The 13,396-nt window shown below is 42.2% G+C and overlaps 1 protein-coding gene across 2 annotated transcripts in view; it reads right to left on the bottom strand.

The window, feature by feature from the left end:
* The window catches only part of gareml (GRB2 associated, regulator of MAPK1-like), a 165,503-nt gene extending 153,932 nt beyond the window's left edge, over positions 1 to 11,571 (bottom strand). Inside the window, exon 1 of one of the 2 annotated variants that reach the window (XM_063036013.1) lies at positions 11,199 to 11,571. In XM_063036013.1, coding sequence (XP_062892083.1) covers positions 11,199 to 11,307 — 109 coding nt within the window. In that variant the 5' untranslated portion in view covers positions 11,308 to 11,571. The remainder of the gene's footprint in view (positions 1 to 11,198) is intronic. The other variant, XM_063036024.1, reaches the window with a different exon arrangement.
* Between the last annotated feature and the right edge of the window lie 1,825 nt (positions 11,572 to 13,396).

Here is a 13,396-nt window from a genome sequence, read left to right on the forward strand (position 1 = left end):
TTGAAGATGTCCTTGAACACTCCTACCATTTGTTCGGCACAGGTTTTCAGAGCCCTACCAGGTATACCATCAGGACCTGATGCCTTGCAAGGGTTCACTCTCTTGAAATTGTACTCAGGCAGCATTTTACAAGCAAGAGTTGCCAGCTTTAGGAAGGAAATATATTGGATCAGCTACACCAGGAAAAACTGTTAAAAGGAGTAGAAAGATGGTCGATTGTAAAGGTGACAATGATGATCAGATGTGTTCCATTCCATTACAACTTACACTCAGTTATGATTCCAAAAAAAAAAATCACTTCAACTGCATGGAGAAGTTATCCAAAAACTATTCAACAGAACAGGCAGATCAAAACTGATTGAAGCAACTTAGACTCAAAGCAGTGAAATGCAATTGAATAGATTAAATGCCAATTATTTGTAATGAGGAGAGAGAATTACTTGTCCATTATTTGTCCAAATTGGTTATTCATTGTAGCTGATTGTTTTATCACAAAGATCTGTAAACCATTCTCGGTGTCAAATTGCTTTAAGTCATCAGAGAACATATACTATTAATAATAGTTCTTTCTTATCCAAACATACCAATTTCTGAAATGTCAGATTTAATGATAGCCTACTTTATATTCAATTCTGCTTGGTGTATTTTAAGAACTTCTAACTTTAAATGTGGCTACCAACAAAGGTGAAAGAAAATAAAAATCTTTGTACTACGCTATTGTGGACGTCAGAACATCCTCAAAGACTTGGCCACTAATCAAGTAATTCACAGTGCGGTCACTGTTATAATTTAGGAAATGCAGCAGCTTACTAGTATGTAGCAAACTTGCAGACACAAATTTAAAGATTAAATCATTTATTTTAATAATATTGATTGAAGGATAACTTTAGCACAGACAAAAGTAATGCTTATATACCTTTAATGTCCATCTGAGAGATGTCCTTTCATTCAACATCTCAGAAAGAATCACTGCCACATCTCCCCACTACTGCAGTGGAGAGGTAACCCCAGTTCTGTGCTCATGTAACGAAATTGCCAGAGTGAACTTGAACCCACAAAGCCCTGTATCACAGGCACATATGCTGTCAATACAAACTCACAACCTCTGCTGGGCAGGAGACAAGTGTGCTACAACTCCATTCTCAAGCCATTCAATATTCTGACTTAGAAATGTGTTCATCTGTGACAGGAGTAAGTACTGGAACAACTTCCCAAAGGTTTTGTAGGAAAACCCTCAAACTGATGCACCACACCCTTCAACAGCAATAACTAACAATTTACACAACCCACAAATTACTTCAAAATATAGTGACAGAACTTCTCACATCTGTTTATTGTCTCCATTCAACATCTTCTATGGTGCACCAATCAGATAGCTGTCACATACAAGGCCAGGGGATCTCAGCATCTCCCATTATAGCAACATCGTAGCCAAGTTTAAACCGGTTTTCATCTGACATCTACACTGATCCAGGACGTGTTAATGTTGTACTTATATCACCTCTTGACCAAAATCAGAAATATCAAATCAAGTTCAAACTAACCAGTTTCTAATGCCAGTAGAATCAGTCTGAACACAACAGCAAAGAAACAGGCCCTTCAGCCCACCTAGTCCATGCCAAATTATTATTCTGCCTCGTCCCATCAGCTGAACTTGGACCAAAGTCCTCCATATCCCTCCTATTATGTATTTATCTAAATTACTCTTAAATGTAATCAAACCCATATCCATCTTCCACCGTCAGCTCGTTCTGCACTTGCGGAAGTTCCCCTTACGTTCCCTTTAAATATTTCACCTTTTACTCTGAGCCTATGACTCCTAGTTCTAGTCTCACACAACCTCGGTGGAAAAAGCCTGTTTGTGTTTAACCTACCTATACACCTCATAATGTTGTATATCTGTATCATATCTTCCATCATTCTCCTAAGTATCAATGAATAAAATCCTAACTTGTTTAAGCTTTCCCTCTAACTCAGGTCCTCAAGTCCTGGCAATATCCTTGTAAGTTTTCTCTGTACTCTTTCAATCTTATTGATATCTTTCCTGCATTTAGGTGAGCAGAACCACACACATTATTTGTATTAACCCTCCGAAGCTACGCTGAGAGCCAATGCAATAAAATCCGTTTAGTTTTAGGGGAGAAATACACTTTTCCTGTTTATACCCCTGGTTAGCTCTTCTCTTCTGTGATCTGACATAGGAAATGGTGCTTGTGATTGCAGGTCTGATTTTCAGCCAACAAAAATTAAGAGACTGCATTTGAACTGAAGTGCAAGCTCCTTGCTCCTGATCAAAAGAGAAATATGGATCTACACTGCTCCAGGTACGAGTCCAGGCTTACAGTCACCTTCCAACCTCCACCAGGAAATTCCTTCTCCAGACAATCAAAATTGGGTCTAATATCACTGACGTGTGACATTAAATTTATTATTTTGTGGCACTGTGACTCGGCTAGGATTTAGCTGCAAGCTACTTTAAAAAACCAATGCAAACAGAATAAATCTAGCTGACATTCAAGTGCAGTACCAAGGACAGCTGCACTAATGGCCAAAATGAGAAACTGAACTCCACTTGTCCTCACAGATGCACCATTTGTCCTCTCACAGCACCATTTTGACAAACAAAAGGGCCAGCGAGGTGACCAATAGCCATCCCTTTATGTCATCGATTGTCATTTTACTGTTTGTAGGGCCTACATGGGTACAAATGGCTGCTCGGTTTCACACATTACCATTGAGACCACACCAGAAAAACTTCATTGGTTAGGAAACAACTCCGGGATATTCTGAATAGGATGATGATGATACAAATGCTTCCTTAATTTCAACACAGGATGAACTATATTGAATAAATGACTATTCTCCATTAGCTTCCACTGATGAGGCAATTTTATGAAAAGAAAACAACTCAGATTTTTGTAGACAAGAGCACAAGAAATGTTTTTGATTGTATGCTGCATAATTAGTGCTAAATTATGAATTCAACCTTTATTACCAAGAATGACAAGGGCAGCAAATGGAAATACTACCATCTGCAGGTTGCCCTGCCAGTTACATACCACCTGAACTTGGAAGTATTCTGTCATTCTTATGTCGCTTATGTTTCTAAATCCTGGGAGCATATATCCACATTATTGTGCTTTCTGATTTCACTGGGAAGACCACCTTCACAGAGCAGAAATAGCTGGCAGTCAGCGGTAAGCGGAGTGCTGCAGGGGACGGTGCTGGTCCTGCAGTGTTCCTGATTACATTAACGATTTGGGAGAAGGGACTGAGTGAAGCACTTCCACATTTGCTGATGACACTAAATTGAGTGGACAAGCAAAATGTGCAGAGGATGTGAAGCCTGCAGAGGAATATATAGATTAGTTACGTGAGTGGGCAAAGTCTGGTAGATGGAGTACAGTGTTGTTAAATGCAAGATCACCTCCTTGAGAAGAAAATGTAGAAGATCAGATTTTATTTAATTGGTGAAAGATCGCAGCATGCTGTTGTACAGAGTTACTTGGGAGTGCTTGTGCATAAATTGCAAGAGGTTGGTTTGTAGGTGTAGCAAATTATCAAGTAGAAAAATGCAATGTTGCCTTCATTACAAGAGGATTGAACTGAAGAAGAGAGATGAGGGGTCTAGCGTAGAGAGTAGTTAATCTGTGGAATTCTGCGCCCGGGGAAACAGTCGAGGCTGCGTCATTTAATATTATAATAAATAATATTATTTAGATAATTTTAGCATAGCAGAGGAATTAAGGACTATGGGGAAAGACAGGCAGGTGGAGCTGAGTCTACAGCTAGATCAGCCACGATCTTATTGAATGGAGGAACAAGCTCGACAAGCCAGGCTGCCGACTCTTGTTCCTCTTTCTTATGTTTCTTGTAGGTAGTCATTTTTTCAGAAAGCAGTTCTAAAACTTGAATGAAGTGATTGAGGTCCAAATGGTTAAACTATTTGCCAAGATAGCCATCCTCTCAAACACTAATCAATTCATATATATTAAAAAGAGTAAAGACATAGGGATGGCAGATGTCTGACATGATTCTGACTTCTTAAATTCATGAAAGCTGATAGTATTGAGGTAATTTTGAACTTGTCATCTTGGTGTAGGTCCACCACTGAAATAAAGATAATGTGGTTTTTGCATAGAATTGAAACACAAAGATTTACAAACTTACATGTTGGATTGATCCATCAGAATCCAAAAGGGTAAGGCTTGAATTGAAATCCCATTTTTTCCACAGCTGGTTTTAATCCATTTTGAGACATATATTGTGAGCAGAAAATTCACATTCAAGATGCATGTAATTATAGCCACTATAGCTAATGTACAAAACCTATTTATCAGTCAGTTTATGAGAAATGTTCATGGAGTTATCATACTGAAAGTCATCTGTTAAAGGACAAAAGCAAAATGAGAACACAAGTGTAAAAATGCAAATAAAGAGAAACAATTACAAAATAAATTGGAAAAAGATTTCCAATGGTCTCAGAATTGTTTATTCAATTTTGGATAATATCTCAGGCTTGGTCAATTAATTTCAAATTTGTCATCTCAAGTAGATAAATAAATCACAATAAACTAACAACTTCTTTCAAACAATGAAAGAAACAAAATTAAAACTGCTGAATGGTTTAAAGCATCAACAATACAAGTTCATGCAAATAAATATTTAATGATGTGAGCAGTCAAGTCAGTCTTTTCCCTGAAATAATCAATATTAAACACTTTATAATAGGTTTGAAATTACCGCTTGCCACATTTATAAATCAGCAAGGCCTCTTTCCTCACCGGCCACAACTTGAATTTGTAGAATGTCATTAACATTGTTAATGTTTGCCCACAAACTGTTTAAAGTTAAATGAAAATCTGTCCGGCGACAGACTCTGTATGAACTATAACCCTAGACCACAGAGAATAAGCAATGCTGAACTACTTTGGGAGAATAAACACTACAGATGGCTGTAATTGAGCTTGTACCACTAATTTTAATGTATTATGAAAAAATATTATGGAGGACATCCATAAATGAATCAAACTTTCTATATAATGCTATACTTCTTACTTGACTGTAGCTCTTGTCTGAGCTCCATAAATTCCAAGAGATTAATTTAGAAAAATATTTATACCTATAGTTGGTCAAGAAATGAGTTCTGCGACTACCCAACCATCTGGACCAGAGACAAGGAAAACACTGGTGCTTTAGCCATAGATGGATTCCTGTTACTCTTCATAGCAAGGGGTTGACTGCTTGAGGGACAGCTAAACCAAAGTGGAGGTCAAAATAGCATTAAGGATGAAAGACTTGGAAACAACCAAAAGCAAAGTCCAAATTTGGCCTCTGCCTCTCCTAAATCTCCGAAGCATCACTAATATAAATTTGAGGGAAATTCCCTGCAGACCTAAACCTGTGAGCTGTTGAAGTTCAGTTGATACATTTGCCTCCCAAAATGAAATGGCCTTAAGCCACCTCACCCTCATCCACAGTAAATGTAAACCACGAAGACAATTTCAAAAGCTATCGCCGAAAAGCCACACCAATTTGGCCAGCAAGGAAAATTTCTATATAGCAATAAGCAACTTATAGGAAAAAAATCCCCAACTATTGGTATTATTTTATTTTGCAAAGTATAGTCAGTCCACCAAATGAACTTCGTAGCAGTTGTACAAAGAAAAGCTTTCGCAGAGATGATAAAAGGAAATGCTAGAAACACTCAGTGGGTCAAGCAGCATCTATGGAGAAAGTGCATCTCTGGCACTTCTCTTTGTTATTTAAGACTTCCAGCATCTATAACGTTTTGATTTTCAGCCTTTGAGCTACAGTATGTCCTGTCCTCTTGCCCAAAAGTGACCGAGTATAAGGAATCCACATGAAGAAAACAGGAAAAATAAGCCTATTACAAAAAAAAAGGTAATCGTAATTAATTTGAAGATCATGTCATTTATTCCACCTACAAAGCTGCTATTTGAATGTAAGCAAATTGTAGATACCACACACACAAACCATGTTTACTGAGAAAGCTCAGACAGGTAACTCAATCTCTCAGAATGTACAGTTAACATGAATGGTCTGCTGTGGACAGTCTGGATCTTCCAAAGTCAAAATTTCTGTCTTGGCTTCACTGGAAGCAAATAAAAAGCACAATTTTAGCTGCTGACATCTAAAAATGAAAAGTCTCTTTCTGGCTGTCAAAGTAACAATGACCACTGTGTTCGTCAAGTTGCATACTACTGTTTGATTTAGAACTGCATAATTCACTGTTTCAGGTGGCAGTTAAAATATTGCAATAAGATGAAAGATCCCGAGAGATACAGCAAATTCCATCTCACCTCCAGCTCTGGGCACTCCATTGATAAATGACTGCATTTGATAAGACAGCAAAACCCAGATAAAACTGGGGAAGAACAGCTGCAGGAAATGGAACTTCTTTGTAGAACATGAACAATGCACCCAAGTTTAATGAAAATATTAGTCTAGAACAGATGTTCCCAACCCTTTTTATGACATGGACCCTTACCACTAACTTAGGGAGCCCATGGACCCCAGGTTGGGAACCCCTGGACTAGGAAAAAAAAGCCAGGAATGTAAATTTAATTAGTAGAAGGTCCAAAGTGGAAGAAGAGAAAAAGAATTTTCATTAGTGAGGAGTCAAGATCTAGAACTCAGGGTACAGAAGAATCTGTCACTATTTAGAAGGTACTTGGCTGATTTCTTGCAGAGAGTTGTGACCTACATGGCTCTGGAACAAATGCTGTAAGGTAGAATTAGGTTCTCTGGCCCCTTTGGCCAGTAGGCAAATGACTTCCTTCTATGTGAAAGGAAGTCCTTGAGGATTTTAAAAAAGCCACCGAAGAACTTGGAGGGAATTAGGAAAGCCAAGAGGGGTCATGCAAGTGCTTGGCAAGTAAGGTTAAGCAGAAGCCCAAAGCATTCTATACATACATAAAGAGCAAGAGGATAACTTGGGAGCTGGTGAGACCCCACAGACATATAGGAGGGAACATGCTTGGCGGTAGCAGATGCAAAACAAGGTCCTAAATGAGTACTTGATATCAGTGATTACCAAGGAGAAGGATGAGAAAAATAGGGAGATCAGTGTGGAGTATGCTAATACTGGGGCATTTTGAATTAAAAGAGCTAGCATTGTGTCTTCTAAAGAACTTTAAGGTGGCCAAGTTCTCAAGGCCTGATAAAATACACCCCTGGTTTTTGAGAGGGGCAAATAATAAGATTGCTGGATCTTCATGTCCTCTTTATCCACAGGCAAGGTCCCGAGGGGCTGGCGTGTAGCTAATATTGTTCCATTATTCAAGGGAAATAAGGATAATCCTGGTTACCATAGACTAGTGAGTTTCATGACAGTGGTATGGAAGCTACTGGAGAGGATTAGAGATGATGAAGATGATTGATGAAGATAGAGCTGTAGATATTGTCTACCTGGATTTTAGTAAGGTGTTTGACAAGCTCCCTCATGGGAGGCCCATCTCAAAAGCTAAGATGCATGGGATCCAAGGTGAATTGGTTGCTTAGATTCAGAATTGGCCTGCCCACGAGAGACAGATTAAAAGTTAATGAGACTTATTCTACAGAGATCAATACTGGGACCTCTGCTGTTTGTGATATGACACAGATGAAAACGTAGATGGGTTAGTTAGCAAGTGTGCAGATAATATGAAGATTAGTGGTGTGGTGGATGGCGCAAAGACTGTGAAAGATACAATAGTATTTAGATCAGTTGCAGATATGGGCAGAAAAATGGCAGATGCAGTTTAACACAGCCTAACATGAAGCGTTGCACTTTGGAGATCAAATGTAACAAAAACAGTACACTGTTAATTGCAAGATCCTTAACACTATTGGTGCACAGAGGGATCTTGGGGTCCAAGACCACAGCTCCCTGAAAGTGGCTACACAGGTTGATAGGGTGGTTAAGAATGCATACAGCGTGCTTACCTTTATCATCAAGAAATGTTTTCAAGGGTTGAGAAGTTACGTTACAGCTTTACAAAACTAGAGTTAGGCCATATCTGGAGTGTTGAATTCAGTTCTGGTCATCCCATTATAGAAAGGATGTTGAGGCTTTGGAGACGGTGGAGAAGAGGTTTACCAGGATGGTCCCTGGATTAGAGGGCATGTGCTACAAGGAGAGGTTGGACAAACCTGGATTATTTTCTCTGGAACGGCAAAGGCTGAAGAGAAATATAATAAAGGTTTATAAGCTAATGAGAGGGATAGGCAGTATAAACAGCCAGTAGATTTTTTTCCAGATTTGAAATATTGAATACAAGAGAACCCTAATGTGCGGGCATGCATTTAAGGTGAGAGGGGGTTAAGCTCAAAGATGATGTGCAGGGCAAGATTTGTTTTTTGAAAAACACAGATTGGAGTGTGTCTGAAATATGCAGCCAGAGGTGGTGGAGCCAAATATGATAGAAGTGTGCAAGAGACTCTTTGATAGGCAAGTGAATGTGAGAAATGGAAAGATATGGACATTGCTTAGGCAGAAGAGATTAGTTTAGTTGGGCATTTGACTATAATTTAGCTTGGAACAATATCTTAGGCTGAAGGGTCTGTTCCTGTGCTATGCTGTTCCATGCAGCCTGTTGGACACAAAAAAAATCACTATTTCACTCAGAAGTAAAAAGGAATAAAAACATTGAGAAAGGTGGCTGTTAATGAATTTGATTATTCTCTCTCATGAACACTTGTGCATAGCCATCAAAGACAAGTGGCTTTGTAATAAGGTGCTTTATTTAAAATACTATCACTGATTTTTGGCGGATGGAGTAGAGGTATTTGATGTGCGTAAATCTGCAACATGGTGATACTTGCCTAAGGGTACATGCAAAAACGCTTTAGTTCCATCAAGTCTGGTAGGATAAACTTTTTGTTCCCAATCCTAATCCTTCCCCATGGCCCTGCAAATTATTCTCCCAAATGCAAATCCAATTCCATTTTGTATAGCACTGATACTTTTCCTGTCCTGCACTCCTACACACCCTTATGCAGAATAAATTCCAGATTTTTCCTACTCCCTGCATTAAAATTGCGCGTATTTCCTTTTACCAAAATTTGCTTCCATCTATTTACCGTCTAAATCTGTTACCAATCTTCTCCACTTCTGCTCACCTTCCACTTTCTGTCTTTGTTCCAAAGCGAACGAGCTCAGTTTCTTCCTTCAACTTCTAACCCTGAAATCTGTCAATGACCAGCATAACCCAAGATCAGAAACATCACTGGTGTACTGTATTATCTGTATGACACCTCCACTGCAAATTTGTAGCCTCAAAAGCAACCAATTATTTTAAACACAAGAAATATCAATCCAAGGAGATCTGAGCAACTTGCAGGTGACTATAGATAATAATAAACTGCTGCAGAAAAGGTACTGCACCTTGTCTGCAAGGAAAGTTGAAAGTGTAGTGTAAAGCACCAAATTAGTTTCTGCAGCATCAAATCAAACACAGCCAGCGAAGAAAAGTTTGCAGACTGCCTGCAATCTATAATCAAGCTCTTGCATTAGAAGTATTGGTCTGGATATCTAATATTCATGTTGTAGTCATAAAAGAAATCAATTATCAAACCAAATTACTTCCCAGTGGAATACAACAGATGAACGACGAGTGAAAATTCCTCAGACTGTTGGCCAGGACACTCCCTGCTCACACTAAAATTGCACCAGTATTTTTATGCGAGTCTGAAGGAACAGATAGGGCTCCAAAGCTGAGACGGCATGGTTTAGCTTTTCAGGAGGAAGTCACGTTTCAGGCTTGTTAAGTGGAGCTCTCAGCGTCAAATAAAGACGACAACATGAACTACAAGTAACCACATGAGGTAATGAAACTTCACAAACCTATCCTAGCTGATCCTAATCACCAGTTTCTTTAAGATCCACCACAGAGCTCCCTTAAATGCCTCTGCAGCATATCAGCCACTATTAAGAACCACCAAGGCATGGTAACACATACAAAATGCTGGAGGAACTCAGAGAGTCGGGTCACGATGAGGGGTCACGGTCCGAAACGTCGACTGCTTATTCCTCTCCATAGATGCTGCCTGGCCTGCTGGGTCCCTCCAGGGTGTTGAGTTACTGTGGATTCCAGCATCGGCAGAATCTCTTGCGTTTATAGCCAATACATGGTTTCTTTTAAGCTTCATCTCATCCAGTTCCTTTAGATTTTACAAGTGCGACGACTCCACGCTCTCCTGTGGTAAATGTTCCAAAGCTACGGAACCACCCCCTCCCCCTACGCTTTGAACCTGACGCACTGCTTGTGTGAGGAGGCGAGTTGTCGGACCAGTGAAACAAAGTGCACACTCTCCCGCCGAGAGAGGGATTTTAGGTCAACAAACCGCTGTTTAAATCCAGAACGCGAAGAGAGATGGAACGTGTCGCTAACTTCCAGTGTTAAGTGTATTGATTCCAGTGGCCTCTTCTCCGCTGTGAACTGTGGCACTAAAAATCGGAGATTCCAACGCGCCTGACCCGTCGTTACTGCTACTGCACTTGCACCGTGGTGTACATAATAATTAACTTATCTCAATTTATTCATATTTTGCTGCACGTCCCCCACGGCTTTCAATTCAAGCCCCTGAATCAATCTGCACTTTTTCAAATCTACGCAAAATGGGGAAAAAAAATCTTCTTCAATGATGTTCTTCTCCGGGATAGCCTGCAAACGGAGCTACAAACTGAGCCCCAATTGCCAAGCCATCCACCTTCATCCTGCCGCCCCGGTTCTTCTCGACCGAGCAAGTTCCTCCAGCAGACTGATTATTGCTGTCTTTCCCAACCCTCCCTGGGATCCTTCTGAGTAATAAAAGAGAGGATTTGAGATGCTCGGGGCTCGGAGGTGGGAGCACACCTGCCGTACAGGGGGCGATGAGGAGGGTAGAGAGAGCCCACCCCTTTGCTCCACACACCGGGGGAGTAAGGAGTGACCCACGTGCAGTAAAAGTCAGGGCGAAATTCCCACCAGGGGAAACAGACACCTGAAATAAACAGGACGCTGCCTTACACTCCGCACAAACACCCTACAGTTAGGTTAGCGTTAACGGGACCTATGGGTCCGCAACTTCGCTGCAACTCTCCGCACTTCGCCAGAGTGAGTATCCGGTACTCACACAGGTAAGGATTCAATGCAACTCTCCAATATGTGGCCAGGCTCCGGACAACCGCGGGCCGCCCCTGCACGCCCTCTTACCTTGGCTCAGCCGTGCCAGGGTCGGTAACCGAAATTTGCCAACGATAGCGTCTAGTGGTAAAGACACCGAGCTCCATTTGATATCGGAGGCGCCCGAAGACTTATCCATTTTCCGGCATCATAACTTGTGCGGTCGGCTGGCAACGTGCGAGAGGCAGCGGCGACCGCAAACTGCTGCCCGCCGAGCTTGTTTCCCACCAGCACCTACAATACTCGGCATGTTACAGGCAGCCAGCGAATCCCGCAAAGCCCCGGCGAACACCTCCTCCCGTGGCTCAAAGCACCGTCTCTACCGCTGGCCCCGGAGTACAGTACACCCACTCTTGTCTGCCCACCCTGATAACACCGCCCCTGCCGCCAGCTCCAGAATACACCCCGTCCCTTCCGCCCTCGCCGCCGGCTCCAGAGCACACCCCCTCTCAACACCGCCCCGAAATACACCCCCTCCCCACAGACTGCCTCTCCTCACTGCCCATCCTCCCTTCACCATCCCCTGCGAGCACCGCCCACATGAACAACACCGCGCCGGTACCGCTCACCGGCCCCTCAGAGGCCCCTTCTCACCAAGATTCAACCTAACCCCAATAACGTCGACAACCCACCCCTCCAACACCACCTCCCCAAACTCAGAACCATTCCTATGCATGACACTGCTCCCGGCCCCATCACCACTATACACACTCATCCCTACACCTAACAACCCCCCCCCCGATATTCCCACGCATGACTACCCCTCCCCCGCGATTATCCCAAACCTGACAAGTGCTACCTAATTATCCCCACCCCTGACGATACTCCCATCGGATATCCCCTCACCTGACAGCCGCCCCTCCAATTATCCCACCATCTGCCACCCCCTTCCGATTACCCCTTACCTGACACTCTCCAGAGTATCTCCACACCTGGCCCCCCCCCCGAATATCGCCATAGCTGCCCTCCAGTTATCCTGCACTTAATACCTTCGATTATCTCCAGCTGACAGGACCTCCCCTCCACGTTCCCTCACGCAGATAAAATGATCCCCTTCACAAATTATCACCTCCAATCCCACCTGAACAAAGTGGGACACCGAGCTTTCCCAACCCCGAACAACCCTCTACCCCATTAACTGCTCCCACGACACACACTGCCTCTTCCCCTACTCAACTGCAGCTCCAACTCCTTCCCACAACCCGCTCTGCCTCTCCTCGCAAATGACTGCCCGCTCCACAGAGACACGAACTCTCCTGTCTTCTCATCCAACACTGCCCCGACACTCAGATGCTCCCGCCTCGCATGTGAATTTTCCCCACTGCACCCACACGGACCTCCTCCATTCAACAGCATCCGTACTCACACCTGAATGCCATTTTCCCATACCTCACTTCCCCATACCTCACTGCTCATCCTGTACCTCACTTTCCCATACCTCACTGCTCATCCTGTACCTCACTTTCCCATACCTCACTGCTCATCCCGTACCTCACTTCCCCATAGCTCACTGCTGAACCCTCATCCCACACCAACACTGCCTCCTTTCTCACCGACCCCCCCCCCACACAACTCCTGCAGTCGGTCTGCATTTTGTAACCGGCGCTAAAGTAGAATTAAAATACCTTAAAGATCTGGTAAATTTACATCGTCGAGTTACTGTTAGGCAGTTTCTAGGAGAAATCTTTGATGCTCAGTGGCTGCCAAATTAAATTGACCGAGCAGTCAATCATATCGAAGAATTATTACAGCCAGCAAGCCGAGAATCACGATGAATAAAATATCCTACGGATAAACTTGAAGTGGAAGTTAAAATTTGGTGCCTTTGATTTTATATATCTTATTGTGAATTGTTCGTCTACATTAATTACAAACCACAATTTTTTTCAGGTTGCTAAGCAGAGATCGTTGCATTATTTATAATCAGCCTACACCTAATGATATAAAGTATAACATTGTCAGGCTGTTTAAGGTAGAATAAACTATAAATATATACAACTGCTGTGAAAGCTTTTAAAATTGGGGTGATAAAAACTGCAAAGCAGTCCACCCTGTGGAGGAACCAGGAATCACTGATAGCAGTTCTTTGATTTTCTGTGTTGATTGGCTGTCACTTCCTTGGTGTGTCAAAGCACAACAGTTTCACTTTACTTGCAACAGCAAAACTTCGGTCACAATTAACCATGCTTCTCCAATCTTGAATTGAGCTCTGGAGATTTGCAGACCAG

The sequence above is a fragment of the Mobula hypostoma genome, chromosome 2, assembly GCF_963921235.1.
Source record: "Mobula hypostoma chromosome 2, sMobHyp1.1, whole genome shotgun sequence".
NCBI lineage: Eukaryota > Metazoa > Chordata > Chondrichthyes > Myliobatiformes > Myliobatidae > Mobula > Mobula hypostoma.